Source organism: Corvus kubaryi, unplaced genomic scaffold (genome assembly GCF_017639235.1).
Source record: "Corvus kubaryi isolate FWS band 111438036 unplaced genomic scaffold, C.kubaryi_AGA036_p1.0 split1-131, whole genome shotgun sequence".
NCBI classification, from domain to species: Eukaryota; Metazoa; Chordata; class Aves; order Passeriformes; family Corvidae; genus Corvus; species Corvus kubaryi.
This window is the reverse complement of record NW_024582073.1, coordinates 19,667,630-19,690,176: the sequence shown is the minus strand read 5'-3', so window position 1 is coordinate 19,690,176 and position 22,547 is coordinate 19,667,630. Positions and strand designations below refer to the sequence as shown.

At 38.1% G+C, this 22,547-nt stretch overlaps 1 protein-coding gene across 2 annotated transcripts in view; it reads right to left on the bottom strand.

Annotated features, from left to right (window-relative positions):
* The window catches only part of STK32B (serine/threonine kinase 32B), a 162,475-nt gene that overhangs the window by 13,306 nt on the left and 126,622 nt on the right, over positions 1-22,547 (bottom strand). For both annotated transcript variants that reach the window (XM_042053585.1, XM_042053584.1), the window contains exons 7-11: positions 18,188-18,291; positions 13,550-13,666; positions 12,302-12,427; positions 7,427-7,558; positions 6,621-6,685 (exon numbers count right to left, since the gene is read on the bottom strand). In XM_042053585.1, the coding sequence (XP_041909519.1) occupies positions 6,621-6,685; positions 7,427-7,558; positions 12,302-12,427; positions 13,550-13,666; positions 18,188-18,291 (544 nt within the window). The remainder of the gene's footprint in view (positions 1-6,620; positions 6,686-7,426; positions 7,559-12,301; positions 12,428-13,549; positions 13,667-18,187; positions 18,292-22,547) is intronic.

Sequence of the window (22,547 nt, the reverse complement as noted above, 5' to 3'; positions counted from 1 at the left end):
CTATTTCCAATAGTAGATATATATATAGATAAATAGATAAAGATATAGATAGATACAGATAGATATATATACACACACACATACTTGCATGTATGCATACATACACAGATATGTGCTATTATGAAGGGTGTATGAAAATGGAGACCTTGTAATCTGTGAGAAGCCATAAATGCACAAACCCAGCCATTCTACCTAACAGAGATTCCCCTCTCTCATAGTGGCCCATTTCAGACACTAGTGCATGTTGTCGAAGAATGAGCTGAATGGAGACAAATGTCTGCTGTGGCATATCCCCCTCACTTCTGACATTTCCAGGTTTCCAGAACCAATAACTGCATCAGAGGCCTCACATCTCAAGGACCTTGATGGATCTTTTCCCATGAATTTCTCTAATCCTTTTTAAAATCTTTTTGTATGTTTAACATCCAAAGCACCACTCAGCAACATGCTGCAATTCACAAAAAAACATGCTTTGTTTTCTTTTAAACCTGCAGACTGATAACTTTGTGACCTTGGGTTACCACAAAGAGTGAATAATCATTGCTTAGTCATCTTCTCAATAAGTTTCAGAACATGTTATTATTTATCCAGTTCCTGTCTTTTCAGTTGCCTCTTCTCAGAGTTTAAATTAGTTCAAGTCTATTAAATCCTTCTACATGACCCATGTCACCCCCCTGGCCAATCCTGTTTTTCTTGAAACCTTTCTAAGTCCTTTGTAACTTTTTTGAGATACGAAAGCAGAACTGTACACAGAATGAAAGATGCAAGTTTATGTATATGAACATATATTTATCTGTAGCTGTTTTTTCAGGTTTTAACATATCAGCACCTTTTAGTCTTCTGCTTAGCATTGTGCTATCCACAGTTTTTTCAAACTCTCTGTCCTTCATAACTGGAGTTAATTTTGAGTCTATTATCCTAAAGGTAAAGTTTAGATTTTCTTCTTCCTAATGTATTTGCATTTATCAGTACTGAATTTGAGCTGCCATTTTCTTACCCTGCAACTCAGAACCATGGCTATCATTATCTATTGCAGCTCTTTGCAGTCAGATTTAGTCGTGACTACTCTGGTATCATAAGTGAACTTTGTTCCCTCACCATTCACCTCCCTTCCCAACTCATTTATGAATATATTCAACAGATACATGGACATCAGAGGGACTGGCAGTAATAATGTTATCTCATTACTGGCTTGTTTCTGCATTGCTTCATCAACTGGCTCCAAATTGCTTTCTTAAAACAGGACAAGGATTTCAGTCTTCACGACTCATAATGGTGACTCATAATAAGTGAAAATTTATGTTAGTGTGGGACACAAAGAGAGATGAAGAGAAATCATGGAGGTAGTCCCCTATGGCAATGGAACAGTCATGACCTGTTATGCAGCCTTTATTTATCACAGATATGATTTGTCCCATGTAACCTGTTCAAAAAATTAAAATATTTGGTACTCAGAATTATACAGTTGTGCTTCCCCTCCAAGGTCTGAGATGTATAAATGAAGACTCTTCTTTCCTCTGAATTGACTTCCAATTAGTTTTAATGAGGTGTATTTCTGTTTAGTTTTCTGTGAGTAAAAACTAATTTCTGGCCTCCACTGCTGAGGATGTGCATGTTATCCTGACCTTTCCAGGACCACATTTCAACATGGAGAATGCCCTGACATATGCACCCCCATACAAACTTTCATTCCCAAAGTTGGATGGTCAAGTGTAGCCATTATAATGGTATCATTACTTGCTTGGGAAAACTTTGACCATTTTTCCTGGAAGACTTTTAAAATGAGGTTCCAGGTACTCATTAGCCTTTGTGGGTTTTTTCCTTCCATGAAACTGTGAAAGGAACACATCATTGAAACAATGGCATTTTTCTGACCACTCCTTTCTCAAAAAAAAGTGAATTTGAAGGTATATCTGTAGAAAAATTACCAGTTTGGACCTGCTACACTCAAACTCTTAGGCAGCTTGGCTCACTAGGAAGAGAGTGACATTTGGATTGGCAATTCTAAACCAGCAACAGTGAGCAGGAATCAAAGGCAGAAGTGAAAGGGCTCATGTGAGCAAGCAACAGTTATTACTGCCCAAACACAAATCAGGTTCAATCACATTCAGAAAAACATCTTTCTAATTGCGAGAGCAATCTCCAAAAGCAGACATATCCATTTCAAAAGGGAGAAGAAAGCTTCAGTGAAAAGCTGTGCAACCACTTGAAATGCTCAGAAAGAAATGGATCTAAACTGAATTAAGGTCAGCAGAAGGGGCAAGAAAAGGAATGCAGCTTCATCCAAAAAGGATTCAGCTATTAGAAGGATTATGATAATATAAAGATCTCCAGAGATACCAAAGTGACGTAAAATACATATTAGAAAAGTACATTCAATGAAGTATACTGCAAATCATTATGAATATTCAATTTCAATCAAAATAAAATGAAAGAGAGTACTCAGGGACTCTGGATTTGAATCTGAAAAGACAATTAAAAGAAAAGAAAAAGAACTAAAAAGAGAGAGATAATAAATTTGATCCTATAAAAAATGCAGAGAATATTAAGTAAGCTTTTCACCTATGATATGGAAAAAATCAGACAACGTGATTTTAAGCATCTTAATATGCTTAAAATATGCTCCCTCAAGTTTTGCTATTTATTCTGGGAACAGAGAGCTGTCTGTTCACCTTGAGCTGTTCAGGATCATTTATAAGAGAGCTGGATATGCTCAAAAGGTAGGAATGATAGCAGGAAAAGACAGAGCAATGTGCTTCAATTTGTGGCAGATTTTTTTTAGTGTGGAAGCATTGAACAAATACTGAGAAGAGGAATAAGGTGTATCAGTATCTTAGGACAGAGACAATTTTTTAGGGCGAAGAAGAGGCTCAGGAACCATAAGGGGTAAGAAATATGATTTCACTACAAGCAAGTATTGGGTCTATTTCTTAATTTCTGGTCATTTCAGGTTTTAGGTATTCATAAAGAGATGTAGTTGTATGTGAAGATCTGTTTAGTGATTACAGCACAAAAATAGCAAAATAATCTGTGCTCATCTTTTCAATAAAGCTACAAGAACACAGTGTGGATTTATCTGTACAATCTCCTCCACCACAGACACACACACAAAATTAAAAAAAGAAAATTTGAAATTGTAGCCTACAGCTTGTAAATGAGATCAAATTCTTGAAAAATTGCTGGCAAGTCTATGGGAATACACATTAAGATACTGCAGAATGTTTGGTGCTGCATTTCTGGATATAATAAAATATCTATATACAGAAAAGGAATTAAAACCAAAAAATAATTATTTTTCCACCAAAAGGAGCCAAACAGATCCCTGAAACCTACTTCAGATCATACTTGCCAGCTAATCAGTGTGTGGACCATTTGTATATCAGAGTTTATTTTGTTTATGTGTTCAAAACTAAGAGACTGCATTGACACTTTTAAGAATAGAAAACAAGTCCTGCAAAAGGATTTTCCTATGTTGTTTTACTTTGCATCAGTGCAGTGAGTGCCCCTGTCTTGAAGGTACTGGAAGATAACATCACTGTGGACAGATGCCATACCCCCATGTCATATCAAAAGACACCCACACCCACCCACACCCACCCATACGCATTTTAATTTGCAGCTCACGCCCACTGAAATATTCAACAGAAGATGCCACGTGATCAGGAGTGGGTAAGGGATGCATTTCTAACTTTTTTTACCCACTGCTGGCAATCGCTAACATCATGTCTTTGTCAAGGAAGCCGTTGCTTAAAACATTCCTACAAATACCAGTTTTCCATTACTTAAATACAGAAAGCAATGGAATACAGAAAATGTGCACATTCTGTCTTTGTCTCCGTTAACTGAAACTATTAACGTACTTCAGTCTCTTCCACTATGTTTAAATTATTTTTATCATAGTGAGCCTTTTCTCTAATTCCCCCTGCTCCTCTTGCCTGTAATCTAAGAGTGTCTGATAGTCTCCTGAGCTTCTTGACAAGAAAGCAAGTATGACATATTGCAAGATTTGCAGTGTCTGTTGCAGGATGAAAGACACACAGTGGAAAAGAGGCACAGTGTACAACTACCAGCAAGGCATTCAATAAAATCAGACTCTGCTTTTCATACCAGATATTTTACAAGTATTGGATTGCAAGATATTGTGGAACTGGGATGGTTTAACATCACACAGTTAACTACATATTACTACCTGACTTTGTGTTGCTCAGATAGAAGCATCTGAAATTTTCCTTGAATCCTTGTAGTTTAGAGAGTCTCATTTTTTCCCTTGAAAGACATGCTATTTTTTTTCATCCTTTATTGGGATTTTTGTGGTGTTCTGTGACACTGAAGTAAACTGAGCAGAAGGCTTAGGTCACAATAAAATGTAGACTTTTGTTGCTGAATATAATGAATATAGAAATATGCAGACAGTTTCAACAGTTACTATGCAGAGGAACATGGAAGAATACCAAAACATCTGGCTGCTTTAATCTGAGACTGATTTAAAGCCCTGTTTGGGGTTGACACCTAACCTAATGATACAATCACATATTAATAGGTATTGTGTTTGTGGGAACAAACAGTTCACATCTTTCAGCATCTGCAGCTGTTCCTAAGAACTTGATGGGCCATGTGGCTTTGGAAATCCATGTAAGCACAGCCTCAGCCTGTACATCCAGTCTTGAGGGCACAGAAGGTCTAAGGAAACCCACCCTGAGTTCCTCTGGTGTATACTGTGTAGCTTCTTCTGGTATGATGGCATCTGTGCCTGCCATTGCTCCTATTTTGTTCTCATTAACCTGAATTCACTTTGCACTTCAAACATTTGACCTCTGCTTCCCCCCAGTCTTAACATTTTTGTCTTTGGAAAGTATTACAGAAGTCTCTCCATGTCCTTCTGAAGCTATAATGCAATTTAAATGAGAAATTATTGTGATCTGGCTTTAGACAATGCAGGATCTGTTGTAGGTCTATACTAAATATTTTTCCATTACCTTGTCAAAGCCAGCCAAGCAATGACCAAAACACATGCTTTTTTTGATTGAAGTGCGTGTGGTTTACCTTTTGCTTCCATTTTACTGGTACTCAATTTAAACCTCTTGATCTCTCATCAGCCTCTCAGAGTTCTTTATAGCTTGTGTTGCTACTGTAGTTGTGCAATATGAAACAAATGAAAAAAATTTCCTATGCATAAAATGATTTAAGAATAACACAGTAAAATCATGACGAGAAATTGTTCAAGGTAGTGAACACACCAATGAAATTTTGAGTGTCTTACAAAATCTGGGGTTTTAACTTTCAAAAATTGCTGCATATTGGAACTTCTTGATGTATGACTCTAGAGTAGGTGGTATAATAATAATAGTAGTAATATCTGGAAATTAATTACTTGTGTGAATAGCTTCTAGAAAACTCATTAAATTGATTAATAAATGTAACATTTTTCTAATCTTGTCATTATGACCTTAATAATTTTATTTTTGTGGGTTAAATTCAAAGTTCAAGCATTCACTGGTTCAACTGATTCAGAGAATCCACCAAGATGTTTCTGAAAACCTTCTATGGGCTGACTTGGTCTGGCTTCTCTTCTTTATGGTTTTTACAGAAACAAAAGGCTTTCTTGTGCTAGAGATCATGCAAAATAACATGAAGAATCTGCTGGACCTTCTTTTTCTTTAGTTTCTGTGAGCATCAGTATCAATCATAGAAATGTCCCACAGATTGTAACAGGAAGAAGGGTATATCATGGCATAATTTCCTTTGTGCTATTTTGTGAACTGTACAAAGCCGACAATTCCTTTCCCAGTTTTAATTACAGAGACAGTAATTACCTGCATTGTATGCATTAATTAAAATAGTCACAACTTTTAAATTAATTTTTAACATCTCACAACTCTATTAGAAAGGCTTGCATATATAGTTAGGCCAAATAAAAACATGGAATATACTTGAATGAAATGCAATAATTTGACCAAAGACACAAACAACTCCACTGTTATGAGGTGTATCTGCTAATACAAATGGGTTCATAATGACTGCAACTCAAAGGCAGTAAATTATGAAAAATGCAGTGCATTAATTGAACCAGGAAGATTATTGATATCCTTGGGAATCAGTCTTGTGCTTCTGACTAACCCTCAGATTACAAGTTCTTGCTTCGTGTCTGGTATAGGTGTAATACTTAGCTTTGTTGAAATAGGTAATGTTGAAATACACTTTTATTTTTCCCCAATAGTGGGGAAGTATGAACAGTGTTTCCAAGTCAGAACAGTGCAGCTCGTATCATTAAAATTTCATGAGTTATGACTTCCCTTGGATTTGTTTGAGTTGTGAAAAAGCAGTACCTTGTATTGTATTCCTCTGCTTAATTACTGGCATTTTCTCTGGGGAGTTCAGTAACATTTACCTTATATTTCTAACATACTTTCATCACAAGGTCTTCTGCTTGGTTGCAGAGAAGCAAGCACTACAAAACCAGCCCACCAGAGACTGTAGGGGAAGAAATCAATGGAAATCCAGTCTTTTAGGCTCTGCTGCTGTGATCATTAATCACTTTCCCTTATACTGTGAGAAAAAAAAATAGTTCTCAATTTAATTTTAGTAGTGAGTGCTAAAGAGGCATTAAGAAATGCACTTACTTCTCTCTGTTGAATATGATGAATTCTTTCCTAACGGTTTCCAAGCACTGCTGCAGGTGTACGTTCTTTAAAAAACAGCATGAATAGGTTGATTAAAAAAGATGAGAAATCATAGACAAAAATCACACAAACACAAACAACACTGAACAAAAAGGCTTACGAGTGAATACTATCATGAGTATTTTGAAGACCCTTAAATTGGGCTGTGATAGCACAATCAATCTCATTCTTTTGGAAGAAGTTCCCCATAAAGAATTCCTGAGGATTTTTACATCTGATAGCTGTACGAAGAACAGCTTGCACGAACATACAAAATCATTAGGAGTAGCAACATAATTTATAAAACCTCACTGAAATGATAATTCAAGTCTGGAAATTGTTATTAATTTTCTCAGTACTCTTGACTATTCATACAATGCATCTTTCTACATGGGACACATTAGTCAAGAGTAAATAAAAAGCCTTTTCACTGCATACTTTTCATTTTTGGTAGTAGTACTGAATAAATACTTTTTGTAACTATTTGTCCATGTGTGGGAAGTGTTTTTGGCAACTGGAAACACTTTTTCATACTTTAAATGAGCATCTGTGATAACCTTAAAAATTATTATAGCTTAAACATGTTGTTACTATTTGACCAAAAAAAAATGGTTGCTTTTCATCTTGCTTTGGAGATGATTTATGCAATGTATGAAATGACAGACAGAAAGGTTGAGTCTATTTTCAGAGGTGATAGAAGTGAATGGAGTTTGCCTATTCGACTGTAATCAAAATGCCACTGACTGCAGTCACAGTCCCCATCTTACCAGCGGGCAGGTTTCCTTGGCTCCGTCTTTGGATTTGTTTTTGGCAAGTCGCTTTTTCTTTTTATGGAGAGGCTTGGACTCTAAAATCATTTCTTCAAGTTCAAATGTGGGATCACAGTTCAGTCTTCCTTTCTGGTACAAAAGGATTCAAAGTTACTCTTTGAAGCATTGTTGTGGTTTTTTAGTTTGCTTGGCAAGTGTTAATAGCAGTAATAATGAACCAGCTCCTCAATCATATCTGTAAAATGAAAACTGTCTTTTTAGGCCTGGAGTGACACTCAAACTCTAAGTAAGGGAGATAAGATAAAAATCATATTATATAGCAATTATAAAGAGTTAGATCCACTTCCTAGTTATAAACAGATATACTCCTAGAGTGACTAAAGTTATGCTTCCCCAGTGAGAGAGATTAATCTGGTCCCAGGTCTTCATGAGAATATCAGTTAGTGCTGTAGAGCGTAAATGGCACCTGTAATAGTGCAAAAGAGATGGGGAGTGCCTCTAAGACTTTGTTGAAATCTGATTTTCTGAAGTGTTACTGTGGATTCAGTTACTTACATGCTGTCCATGAGAACAAAGGAAGGAGCAGGCCTGTTTTGGTTAGCAGCCTATATTAAAAAAATTGATTCACAGTATTATAGAATCCCAGGTTGGAAAGGATCCCAAGGATCTCCTGGTCAAACTTTTCTGGAAAAAACCACAGTCCCCAGTCTGGACAAGACAGCCCAGCAACCTGTCCAGCTGAATCTTAAAAGTGTCCAGATTTGGGGAATCCACCATTTTAATGGGCAGATTATTGAAATGGCTGATTGTTGTTATGAAAAACTTTGCTCTTATGTCCAGCTGGAATCTTCCCAGGAGTAACTTGTACCCAATATCCCTTGTCTTTTCCATGTGACTCCCTGTAAAAAGGGAGTCTCCATCTTTGTAGCTAACCTTCAAATAATGGGACATGGTGATAAGGTCTCCCCTAATCCTTCTTTTCTCAAGGCTCTACAAGCCCAGTTCTTCCAGCCTTTCCTCTTATGGCCTGTTTCCCATTCCTCTGATCATCTCTGTGGCCCTTCTCTGGACCGACTCCAGCCTCTCCACACTTTTATGTGGACCAAAACTGAACACAGTATTTCAGGCATGGCCTGTCAAGTGCTGAGTAGAGTGGGCAGTGACTTTTCCTCTGCTGGTGATGCCCTTGTTGATGCAACTCAACATCCCATCATCTTTCTTTGCCGTGGCAGCACCCTGGTCGCTCACATTGAGCTTGCTGCCCACCTGGACCTCCAGAGGTGCTGGAGCTGTTCCCCAGTGGGGTAGATCCCACCCTGGGCTACATCCCTGGATTATGCTTCCCAGGTTTAAGACCTTACACTTGTTCTTGTTGAACTTCATAAGATTCTTGTTAGCCCACTTCTCCACAGGTCTTCCTGCAGGGAGGTTCTCCCAAAGTGTCCACTTCCCCACTCAGTTTGGTATCATCAGGGAACTTCCTCAGAGCACACTTCCCATCATCTACACCACTTGTTAAGGTATTAAACAGTGTTGGACCCAATATCGATCCCTGGGGGCCCCACTTGTGACAGGCTGCCAGGTGAAAAGGAGCTGTTTTCCACCTCCCTCTGGGTGCAGCCCACCAGCCAGCTCCCCACCCATAACACGCATCACTTGTCTGTACCATAACACGATTTCTCCTAAAGGAGGCTGTGGGAAACTGTATCACAAGCCTTGGAGAAATCCAGGTAAACAATGACCACCACTTGCCCCATATCAACTGAGCAGGTTCCTTTGTCCATGAGTATGATCAGGTTTGGAAAGTACTTTTAGTCCTTGGTGAATCCCTGGCTTTTCCCAATTATGGGCTTCATTCTAGTCTATTATTCTTTTTCTATTCTATCCACTTTATTAAGATTTTCCTTACCCATTACACAAATTACTTAAATATTTTGGATTCTCCATAAAAAAATGTTATGTTAATTTGTGATGCATGATGCAAATTTTAAGATTCTTTGAATCTTAAAATACAAGGAAGTCCTTTAAAAATTTTTTAAATTTCTTTTGGAAGTCCAAAAAAAATTTTCCGAAAGATTTGAATTGTGTTGTGGAAGATGCTAAAAGCAGCCTGTTTTCTTCTGGGACTTCTGAGAGTTCAATCACACCATTGTCACTGTCAAGGTGGAAGTACTAAAATGAGTCATATATGGATGACAGATATTTTTAGTAACCAAAACCACCAAGCAGTAAAATCACATCAGAAATTACTTGTATAATTTGTGGTATCCTACAATGAAACATTTTGTTTAGCAATCACTCCATCGTTTTTATTCCTAGTGAATTCTGTATAGTCGGAGCATAATATTTACATATCTGATGCCTTTTCCTGCATATTATCCAGACAGCTTTAGTAAAATGTATTTGGTTTTTATTTATGGAAATTTATAGTTTGTTTATATTTATTAATAAATAAATATTTATTACCTTAGGTTTCATTAATATCAGTTTCTTTCTTGACAATGTATAGTTTTGAGATTTGTGTGACTACTTAAAAAATAGATCACTTTAATTCTGAAGCTTTAAAAATAAAAGTAAACTATATTTTTAAAAACCGTACTAATAATTTATGACTCCAAGCTGAATATGAAGAAACTAACTAAGCCATAAAGAAACACATGTGCTAGTTAAGTAAGAACTATGTTTATGGAATCAAACTATAAGGGAGAAACTAACCTGTGGGATATTGCTCCCACGGGCCTCCCATGTGCCCTCTTAGCTGCAGAGGGCAGACAAGCTCCTGACAGTCATGGCAAGCTGTCAAAATTTGTAAAACTCTCTACTTTCAAAACACTCCACAGGTCACAGGGCCCCAGTTCACCCTCTCATCAAAGGCTGAAAAACAAGAAATATTTTGTTGTGTGGCCCCAATTAATCAGTGAAAATTTTGCTGGTGCAACAAAGAGAAAGTTCCTGGAAAATATGTGACCAAACTTGGTCTCATGAAACAATAAAGTTTCTATAAAAAGAAATATTGTGCTAGAAAAGACACTTTGATTCCCACGTCACTTTTTTTCCTGACACACTTGATTGACCAGGTGAAACGAGCCCTGGTTGATATCAGACTCTTCATGAAAGAGTCTGATAGAGCTTGTAATGGGACTTTCATATTAATCTGGGTAGATAAATGAAACATTTTACTCCTATTTCCTTTTAAATGCAGAATATTATTTTGCTTCAAATAATACAGCTTTTCCCTTCAGTTTTATAGATGCCTGCCAAAACACAAATAAGGTGAATCCAAATGTGAAAAGAAAAGCTGTCTTTGCAGAATCTGAGTCTCTCTTGGATCCCCAAGTATGTTGTACCTTTGGATATGGGGAAATGGATCTCCCTTTTAAGATACTGTGTTGTGAAGTTTTCCACATGCTGACAGTTGTGGATTAAACTTTTAGCTGGGAGTAGGAGGTCTAAATAATCAGTTGAGTTCTGCCTGAGAAGTCAGTGCACACCTCTGGTATCCCAAAGAGCAGCTTGAACTTGAAAAAAGGAAAAGAGGAAAGTCAGTCTCCACTCATCTTGCAGATCCACACCACCAGGAGAACGGAGTTTACAGTCCACCAGGCCAGGAAGGAGCTTTGTTCTGCAGTGCTTTGCTTAGGGCAGAAACCTGAAGGAGTGGAGGGGAGGTTCCTGGCATGGCATAGCTTAGACACGGAAGTAAGAGGGAAAGACTCCTGGCCTGACAGATATGACATTCACCTCTCCAACTTTCGTGTTGCACTAGGATTGAGCTGCAAAATGAAATGAAGGAATTTCCCCGCAGGTGAACATTGTCCTGTGTGCCTGTACAGAGGAGCGTGCCTTTCCCTTCTCCTGTTGTGCTAGTATTATACCTGCCATATTCCTGGTCTTTCCCCCAGTTCCCTGAGGGAGGCCTGCTTGCCCACCCGCAGCTTTCTTCTCCTGTAGGATGTTGCTTCCAGAGAGGCTCTGGTCAGGTGCCAAGAAGCCCAGCAAACACTGCCAGCAGTGTCTTGGCAACCCACCTGTCTACCTTTGCTCCATTAGGCAATGTCTCTCACCTCCAGCTTCTGAAGCGTTGGATCCTGTCCCCATCATGTTTATGATGGACTCTAATGCGCCCCTGGATGAAGACAGGGTCTACCTATTCCACCTTCGTCATCTTTGTTTACAGTTGCATAAAAAAACCCCCAGCAAAACAGAAACAAACCTTGGTATGCTACAAATACGTTGTTTGGAGAAGAATTATAGTGTGATATGACTGAAAAAAGTGAAGAAGCATGTTAACACCACAGTCATTGCTTTTTATTCATGGCCTTCGAATACATTTAACTTGAAAACGATGAAAATGGAAATACCCAGAAAACACCAACAAAATGAGACTACAGTAAAAAAGAAACCACCAGATTCCCTCACACATCTGAATGTTTTATTGTCAGAAACTGTCACAAAGGAAATAGGTCAGCCTTTTGGAACCCTATTTTTTAAGTGAAAAAGTAGCAGCATACTGGGATGTCAAAAAGTTTTCCAAATGTTATTTAAATGCCGGACTTTCACAGCCACACAGTCTTCTTGGTTTTCTTTGTCTCAGAGTTAACTCTGACAATCATTTGCTCTAACAGTGGAAATGCAAAGTCTAGAAAAAGCTTTCTTTTATTTGAAAGGGAACGAAAAGTGAACCAAGGTTAATTAGTTTTTGTTGTGATCTATTGAAATGGGACGAATTTTCCCTTAGCTGTGACTGAGTAAATGAAAGTAGAATCCAAAGTAAATTGCTGAAGAGCAATAAATACAAGCATAAACAAGTAAAATAGCAGTGATAACTAAAGTCAGAATTTACAAACATATTCACCTGGAATATCGACTTACGTTAGGAACAAAGCCCGGGGTCACAGCTTTCTCTAGAACAGCATCCCAGTTGACATCAGCTAGGTATGGAGAGTTTTGGATGTCTGCAAGGCTTGAAAGGCGGCACTCTGGGTCCTTAGTGAGGAGCTGTGATCAAGCACAAGGCATTTTCTAAGGGACTGGATGCCATATGCAAGAGTAAATGTATCACACACATAATTGTAGGATACATATTTTTAAGTAAGAAAATGGCTAGGGAATCTTCTGACAGATGCTAGAAGTCCAAATTAAAAAAAAAAAATTAAAAGTAATAACTCATAGGGTATGGGTATAATTTAATTGCCCCCAGATGGCTGCTGCAGGCATGAAGTGTATAAACGCATTAGCAACAAAAGTCTGTTTACAAATACACAAGAGTCTGAGCGAAATGAAACATCATAGTGCAACACCACCCAACAATTTGTATTTTGTATTTAATTTTTTGGACAATAAAGTTACACTGAGCATCCTGGCAGCAATTAAAATTATCCACCTCACTTCTCTTATCTATTCAACACTAGATTGCTAATTGCTTCAAAAGACATGTATTTTTTATTACTCTATTCAAACATTCACCAATATTTCCTGTTCAAGTGTCAATATTGATGATCTGAAATATCTAAAATAGACAGATTATCTTTGCAGTATGGCCAGAAAATTAAAGCAAACAAAAACCTGGGATTTTAGGAAGAACACAATTTTTAGGGTCGGATGCATTCAGAAAGAGCCCTCCCTTGTAGCTTAGCGACATTTACAGCAAAGTGGCTTGACTTTTGTTGTTGCCACTGTAGCAACGTGAGACAGGAAAAGATACAGCCATTTTAATTTTTAATCTCCCTTTCTGGAAACTGCAGCAGAAATTCAGAGGGCAGAGTGGTCCTTCCTTCCCTGTCCCACTTGCATATCCACCGCTGGGGGGAAATGGGGCCAGGGCACAGAGGAGGAATTACTGATCCCCAAACTTTTACTATCACTTGTGTATCAGTTCCAAAATAAAAGAAATATTAAATTTTTACTTCTCTGAAGCCATGAAAAGCCTGAATCCAAGCCTAAGAATAAAGCACCTAAGAATACTGCACCACTCACACTCAGCCTAGAAATAAGGCCTGCTCTCTCATCCTTGAAATGTCGACTACCTAATGTGTGTGCTTGTCTAATGCCTTTTCCAGTATTGGAGGGGCTTCTGGAAGAGAAGAGAACAGAGGACAGAAGGTATTTGTGCTTTCTTACCTTTTTCAGTAGTGCTATCATGCCCTTGCACCATGCAGATGAGTAGTGAACTCTTTCTATCTTGAACATGTTGAGTATCTCATCAATGGGGGTGGCTGAATGAATTTCATAGGGCCTCTGGGATAAAGTTAAAACAAAATCAAGTCAGCAAGAATGGATAAAAGAGTGCAGACTATTCACGTTTTCCTGAGCTCAGTATTGTTTGTCTTGGAAATACCAAAACCACAAAAACATCTTATAACAATTTTGAGCCTAATCCTTTGCATGTATGCTTTTCTTTGGTTGTAATAAATATAATTACTCATAGATGCATTTCCTTTGCAAATTTTTCTCTCATGAAAGGAAGTATCAGTTCAAATGAGATGAATAAATAATTTTGAACCTAGGACATTCTATGTGAAATGTGGATTACTTACTATTTTTTGGTTGTAGTACCAGTGGTCAGTTCTGGTAACCTAAACTGACTAAATCAAAAAGAGGTGGCTGAAAGGAGCTTTGTCATCCTGATTTTACTGAGTAGTAGATAAAGAAACTAAAAAATGCTTACAAAAGTCTGTGTCAGAATCACAGTAAAAAAGAAGACTCCCAATCCTTCTCCTTTGCCCTTGTTTAAAATCCAAAATTTACTCATTATATGGATCTGCTGTCATGTGTTTGCAGTGCCTAAATTCTTCTACAGATGAAGAAAAGCCCCGGGCTTTGCAGTGCTTTGTTCATGAAGTTTGCTCTGATTTATCTTTTATAAACTGCAGAATTTGGAAACAAAGGTACTACATATAAATTTATATTCTTGTCATTTTCTGTGCGCATACTTGTATGTTTGAAGCAAGTTGTTATAATTATAGTGTATTTTTATAAACAAGGACAGAGAGTGGATTGTTTGTGAATTAAGTTGTACCCAGCAGGTGATAAATATGTGATATGAGATCTGCAGCTAAATGCCATCCTAGCAGCAGTGTGCAAATTAATGCATCGTAATTCATAAACAAAATAGAGTTACCTATTAATCCATATCCTGAACAGCAAAGGGCAGACACTCATTATCTTGACTAAGAACTGAATCATGCCGTGACTTTTGCTAGTATGTACTGGTAAAACATTATAATTTAAGAATATTTCTAGGTGTTAGTTATCTAATCTGTTAAGGACTTGGAGTCGCTCTTCATAAAGACCCAGGACATATTCTTATTCTGGGAAGATTGATGCACATATTTAACTTTTAACATATGTATGAAACCAAGTCCATTCCAAGGCACTGGGGTGTTCTAAAAATAAGTTCAAGGAGGGCTTAAATCTTTTTGCTTTGATTCACATTAAGTTAGCCTGTTGTCATTTAGCTATACCATGTCCATATGAATTCAACAGGACCTAAATGTCTGCTCTAAATACGTAATTTTCTTGAATCAGTTTCAAAATTGTCATTAGAAATAGTCTGTCATGCTTTTCCCTACCTGTGGCAATGTTGCCATAAAACAGTTATTAAAAATGAAGCCTTGACATGCTTTCTGTCACCTAGAAGTAACCTACTGCTGACTTAACTTGATATAAAAATGTGGTCAATAGGGTCATTGAGGCAGAATGTACACCAATTGTTGAAAATGGCAGTTAACTCTAAAAATAGCAACTATAAGGAATTGTGATTCATGAAAAGTTTTTCTGTTAAGGATATTTCTGTCCATGCCTTTTTCCTCGCAGGAAAATCTCTGAAGTTTACCTTATTTTCAAGACTATTAGCATTCTGCCCTCTTGATTTTTTGAGATTTGCAGAGATTTTAAATATTGTTATTAGTTAATTCAAACCATAAATGGCCATTATAAGTTTGGTCTTTTGAGGCTCTTCGTACCTCTATCTCCCCTGCTTTTCAGCTATTCAATCCACTTGAGTGTCCTATCCCCTCAGTTCTATTTTGTGAAAAAAGAAAAAAAAAATCTGGTTTGCTTTTGTTCATGGTTTTTTATCAAAGTTTGTTGTAAATTGGTCACATTGCAGTGAAAGTCAGAATCTGGGAATCCCACCTACTATCTCATTCCTTCTCTTTGTCTCTACTGAATTCATGGTATATACATTTATTGTAGCATTTTAGCAGTTGTCTATAGCTCAGTAGCAGACTGTCACATGGCAGTTTGCAACAGGCAGTTTAATTACAATTTAATTTCATGGACTTGGTGAAAAGATCGATGTCTGATGCAAGGCTGTATGAATTTGCTTTTTTCTTGCTAGGTATTTTATTAGCAGTTGGGTAAGGAGAAAAATTAAAGGAGAAAAACTAGTGAGAAATGTTAGCTCTGCTGTGGATAACCAAAAAATGGTGCAGACAGCTCTGTACTGGACACAACCTGCTCCTGTAGCTACAGCCTCATTTCCAGCACAGCATTGTTTTAGCTGCCCAGCACTAAGAAGCCAGACATGAGAGTGGCTGGAATGCCTTGAGCACCCTGAACAGTAGAGGCAAATAAAACCAAAAATTTTCAGCTCAATGACAAACAACTCATTTTTACTCATTTTACTTTTACTTATCACCTCTTGAATTCAGATTGTCAGCATCATACGCTATGCACAGCTCCGAGGTGGAAAATCAAATTTGTGATGTTCCTTATTTCTAATGCTCCTTCCTTGCTTGCCTGCTGCCTTTCCCATGCAGCAGCAGGCAGCAGGCTCCAGCTGCAGACAGCCCTGTGTCCTGTGGCTCTGCCCTGTGCCACAGCCTCCTCTCTGCCCAGGGCTGCTGCTGCTGGCGCGGGTGGGCTGCTCCAAGCGCCCACCCATGTTCTGGGTGGCAGTGGGGCTGTTTCCTTGCTGTGGGACAGAGAGCTGTGGGAGCCTGGAGGAGCAGGGGCTGCGTGCCTGCAGCTTTAGCTCGCAGCCTTGTGTGTGCAAAGTGCACCTTCGCGGCCATCTGCACGGCGCTACTGCCGCAGATGGGGCTTCGGAGCTTGCTGCTGTTGAGACAGCAACGTGCCTCGGGTTAAGCACATTTCCTCAACCCACTGCTACTTCTCTTGTCATCACTTGTCAGTTTAGGCCTTGTCTAGACTAGAAAAATTTAGAAAATATTCACCTTTTCCTTATCCATACAGTGGTGTGGGCTGCCAAGCCATCCTCTGGCTTGCTCAGCAGCCAAGAGCTGCTCTTTAGGAGAAAACAAGCAGCTGACTTGGTTGACTTGAGCAGGTACAGATGGCAATGTTTTTATTAAAAAAAAAAAACAAACAAAAAAATTGATTCAGTCTCAACTTTGCTTTGTTTGTAGCCAGATTGACTTAGTCAGGAAAGACTGTATGGATCTTGGCAAATGGATATTAGTCTACATAATTTTTCATTTATTAAAGTGAATTTGACACATTAAAGTGATCTTTTGTGATTAGTCTTGGGAGTTCAGCTTTCATTAACAATCATTCATTGTGCTCCTTTCTTGGAGACACTCAGTGGTGAAAGGGTTGTTATAAAACCATCAGGATGTTCTCTAAATTTACCGAAAGTGCAGCTAGAACTACCGTCTCTGACTAGGATTGAGGATGTATTATCCTTATCACTGCCAGACTTTAACTTCTCCATTCCAGAAAGAATGTCAGCCTAAAAACTGCCTGAGGTTTGAGAATTATGGTAGAGAAAAATTGATAATAATTGTTGGTTTGTTGTTTTTGTTAAGAAAGGTATTTAATACTCCTCTGCTTTGAGAGCTGAAACAGTCTTTGCATGGGAGAGATCTTTGTTTCAGGAGCATAACTTTTTCTATTTCTGTGAAAATACAAAACAGATTGGCCAAATTTTAGGCCTTTGAAAAATTAAATGCTGAAGCAACAATGTGCAGACACTCTCAAATTAAGTCTTCCACCAAAAAGAGGGAATAACAATTATTCTTTATTTCTATTTTTCTTTTTCTGTCATCCTACATGAAATTGTGAGATCTTTGTGGGATGGATTGTCTGGCAAGACAAGGTAGCAGAACTGTGTTAGTGTCATAATATAAAAAATACTCCTTCCCTTTTAAAAAAGCATACTGCAATGCAATAAAATCCTCTTTCCAAAACAGGAATGAAAAATAATTTTAAAACCCTCAAACAGCTACTTTAGCTATGTCATCTGAAATAGTATCTAAATTAGTGTTTTCCATGGGGAATAGTAAATATTTAAGCAACTGACTGAAATCCTTAGAACCAAAATGGAAAAGAATTTTCCATTATCTTCTGTGATATTTGACCATGCTCAGGAAGATTTTTCATTAAGCTTATTCACATAATTGATTAGATAAGAAACAAATGCACTGGCAGATAAGCATTTTCTATAGCTGGGCCAAGCATCTTAGGATATTGCATTAGGTCTCTTATGGTATTAGCCAAGACAATCAAAGATAAAATAGAGTCTGAAGTAACTCCTATTTGAAAAAGAACACCACTGTTTGCAATTCAGCATTACAAAGAAGCCATTTAACATAAGGCTTTTCCTTAGCCAAACTGAGGCAAATTTTCATAATGTATTTGAGTGTGGGGTGAAACTTTCCCAAGAGTGTTTTCAGCTGGAAAAGAATCAGGACAGCATTCCTGACCTGGACCTCAAATTTTATCCTGAAGAGTGCACTCAGTGGCACTGCAAACTTGAGACTTTTGTCAGATAACAACAAACTCCATCATTCTTACCCAACCCCTCAGTAATTCATACGCTGTAATTCCTAGAGACCACCAGTCTACTGGGTATGAGTATCCTGGACCTCCATCCATAAAAGCCTGGAACACTTCGGGAGCTAAAACAGTAAATGAAATCAAACAAAAAAGCATTTCATTAAGGTTACACTACAGATATTATTTCACAGCTGAAAAATTATCAAGGACTCAACAAACTGGAATTAAATAGACCTGGAAGAACAGTATTTTCAGGATGTAGTTTCAGTGCCTTGTTTTACTGATAAAAAGCAACCTTCACCAGTCAGAGTATTTCAAAAGTCAGTAATTTCATATGTTAATTCTTACCTGATTAATTGAAGTTTTAAGCTATGTGAATAAAAATAAGTAATAAGAGGGGAATTCTTGATCTGAAGTGTGACTTAGAAAGTTTAAGGTAATGTAAACATTTTATGGGAAAAATATCTGCAAGTGAGGTGGTTCTTCCTGATTGATGGAGATGTTGAATATAGTAAATCTCATCCGTCTTCTCCATTTGGGTAGAACTAATCAGACAGGTTTAAAAGTATTCAACATAGGAAAATGGTACTTAGAAATCCTGACACTGATTTTATGATGTGAGAAACTGTGATGACTGCAAGAAAACCCACTGTCAATGAAGCAATGACTTCCATAAAAGTAACTTTTGTGGAGGAAAAGAAAAGGTATTTTCAAAACAAGGATCCACTTGTCTAATTTCAGGAAAAAATTTGTACTAAATAATGCTACTATAGTCTCTTCAGAAAACCAGACATAAATAAGAGTGCATATGAAATGAAATGAAATGAAATTAAATTAAATTAAAACTCAGTCATGCTTTTCTAATGATTTAACAGCAGAATCTTAGTGCACTTTGTGAAAACAACACTTTCACTGGAGATTTTCTAAATAACATTGTCCCCAGCCATAACACCATGCTAGATTACAACTACCATGTGAGCCTCTTCTGGCCATGGTACCGAGTCTAATGTACCACACTACCCTCTGATTACCATGGCCTCACTTTGTGATGTGCACACTGCAGTGAATGATGTGCTCTGGTCACACTTACTTCTGACTGGCAGTTTGGGATTTCACTATTTAAGGCATTTAGAGAAGCACCTTTAATAAATGGAAAGGCATTCCTTTTAGAGGAGTTTTTGCAGTCCTTGCATTATGGATGGCAACCTAATGATTTACAACTCCAGACCTGACTTCAGGAAGTCTTCAAGAGCCAAATATAATAGAAGATTTCAGCATGGCAAAACTCTAATCTGTAGAATAAAAAGCAGTGAATGTATGAAAGTAGTCTTATACTCTTTGGCCAGCAGGACCATGTCTAAACACATTTGGTATGAGATCTGCAGGCACCTAAATAAACATTTCTGCTAGGATACATGTGTTTGGAGAATAGATGACCAGTGGATCTCTGTCAGAGTAAAACTTGTGCTGTGATCCAGTATGACATGAATCAACAATGTGATAAGAGTCATTACACTGAGTTAACTCTGTCTCACCTCCAGATGACATAGCTTCCCTTGGCATGCTATATCTTCATGTGTATTTCAGCTCTTGTTTGCATGCTGCTGGTGTGCAGGCACATTTTACAGGTGTGAAGTCTATCAGATAGGTCCTGAGAGTGTAAGCAGGACTCTTTTTATTACTTGAATGGATGGATGAACTTAAATTGCACATTAGGCACCAAACTTATATTTTGAATATCACCATAGGCACCTTGTAGTGAAGGTTTGCTTGATTTAGCCCCATTTGTTATGGTTTTTGCCCACCGTGCCTAGATGACGTACCATATTTCATTACAGAAAATAGCCTTTTGGCATTTTTACTGAGCTGTGTAGGTATAATATTGGTTTCACTATTTCTTTTATAGCTTTAACATTTTAATAATGAGACAGATCACTATCTGATTTCTGTGAGATAGAGGTGAAAGTACTTTATTGATGCAACCTGACATTGCCAGAATCATGCAGCTGTTTTGCTAATTTAGTGACTGAGCAATTGACTTACACTGTATTTTATTTTCTTGTTCTAGAAGTTTCAAGGTCAAATCATCCTACATTAAGCAGATCAGCAGAAAATGCTGTCTTTTGCCCTGGAGTTTTGAAGCTGTTCTCTTACCTTAAGCCGATGGCATTCTTAGGTCAGAATATGAGCAGTTAAGGTCCCAATTTTTAAAGCAGATAGCCCCTTTTGCCCACTTTAACATCATTATTTTCAGTCCACCTGGAATGCCTCCCTGCATTCCACCAGCTCCAGTGAAGCAGTTGTAAACACTCTCTTCCTGTGAGGTGGGGGACTGGCAGAGGGTGCAATATAATTTGCAGTATCCTATATACAGGTTTTTTCCCAGGGTGAAATCTCAACGATGTTGAAGCCAAAAGACCTTTCTCTAGTTTGACAAGGCTGTTAAATACCCATTTCACACTAAGCTTGTGCTTAATGTGTCTAAAAGTTTTTCTGAATGGAGACATTAGGTGCGAACAAAGGGCTCCAGGCTGTGTGCAGACTTCGGGAGTTTGCCTGCTCATTCAGAGAAAGCGCGATCTTACAGAAGGACAGCACACCCTCCAAATCATGGAATTAGCCAAGCTCTGAAGAACTAGAGCTGTGAAATACATGACATAACACTAGGTTTTGCTGTAAGAAATAACTGTGCCAGGAGAACCAATTCAGAGTGCAAATTGGCTAGGACAAAAGCAAATAAAAATTCTGAAAGGAGGGATGAAATTCTCATTGAATTTCTTTAACATTGTTACTTAAATAGGCTATCTGTAATCTTTTAAAATTTGAACTTGATCCCAGGCTCATCTTGGACAGCCATCCTGCAGACTGCTCTGGGTAGATTCTTCCAATGGATGATCAGATTTGAGCTTGCCAGCTTGGAGCAAGGGCAACAGCTCTGATGTGTGCACCCTTTGTGAACATATCCTCTCTTGCCATAACAGACTTAGGATGAGAAGAATACTTCATCTTTTACCCCCATGCATCTACACAGGCAGAAGTATTCTGCCTTCGAGAGTGTGTCAACAAGAGTGAGAGTACCTGCAACAACAAGAGTTTCAGACCTTTTCCCTCTAGCAGTTTCTACTGAACAAAGGCTTTTCAGGAAAATAAATGGGTTTAATAATGGGTTTGATCCTGCAGTTTGTTTTGGCTGAGAGCTGTAGTTCCTATCACAGGCACTTAGGCAGAACGCAGTAGATGTTTGCATGGCAATAGCACGACTTTTAAATAGCGAAGCTAAATCAAGTAATAGAAAGTCTAGCATCAAGAGTGAATTCAAAGAAAAGTTGAGAAGTGTTGCAATTGGTAGATCCCACAGGTCCTCACAGCTTCCCCTGACCTAATTTCTTTCATATGATGGAGAACTACATATTCCTAGAGCTGCCTGAAGAATGACTCAACAGTAGGAACCTGGTCCAGCCTCACTGCTCACCCTTTGAGCAGAGCTGGGCTAGAGGCTCCTGGGGCCCCTGCTATCACAAGCCACCCCACAGTCCTGTGATCCTAATGAAGCTCAAGCAGCCAGCTCCTCACAGCACATCTGAGTGGGATGACAGAGGCATCTGAAGCCAGAAAGCCTCAACGAGGTCTTTACAGCTTCTTCCTCTTGGCAGTCATCATTAACTGCATGGGCTCTTCACCTCTGCTCAGACACCCAGAAAACCTGACACCCAGAGTACGGGGAATTTCTAAAAGTCTGCAATTCAGAAGTAATGCAGTCTTCTTGTTTGGGTTATTGCTTTTCATGGTTTGAGAAGTATGATCTGACACCTTTCATGCAACTTTTTGAGAGAAAAGTTTCTTTGACAAAGAAAAACCCTTTAAATACCAGAGCCATTCCAAGCTGGGACATCTGTACTAATTTTAACAGAGTAAACAACAAAATCAGGAATGTGTCTGTGTCTTATATAACAATGAGTAATTGCACATCTTTAACTTTGGCAACTAGCCAAAGTTGTTTCTTTTCTGCATCTGTATTTTTCTCTTAATAATACACTTTCATGATTTTATTGTTTATCTGCTTTGCTTTCTTGAAAAAATTACATAAACAAATCCACTTTTGTACTGTCTTGTGTGCTTCAGTGCATTTCTTGCAGTCCCCAATACAAATTTCCAGTCAAGATTTTTTTCCAACTAATAAATAAATAAATCCTCTTCAGAGATGTGTGTTCTGATGCTCTTGCACAGTATCTTTTTAGTAATACAATATTACTGCAGACTGTAGGAAGTAAATAAATGGTTATTTCTCTGTAAAATAAAACCATACTAGGGGACAACATATGAAAAAATTGAATGTGAAAGCAAATCTAGTGGGTCTGCGCCCATCTCAGAAGCAATG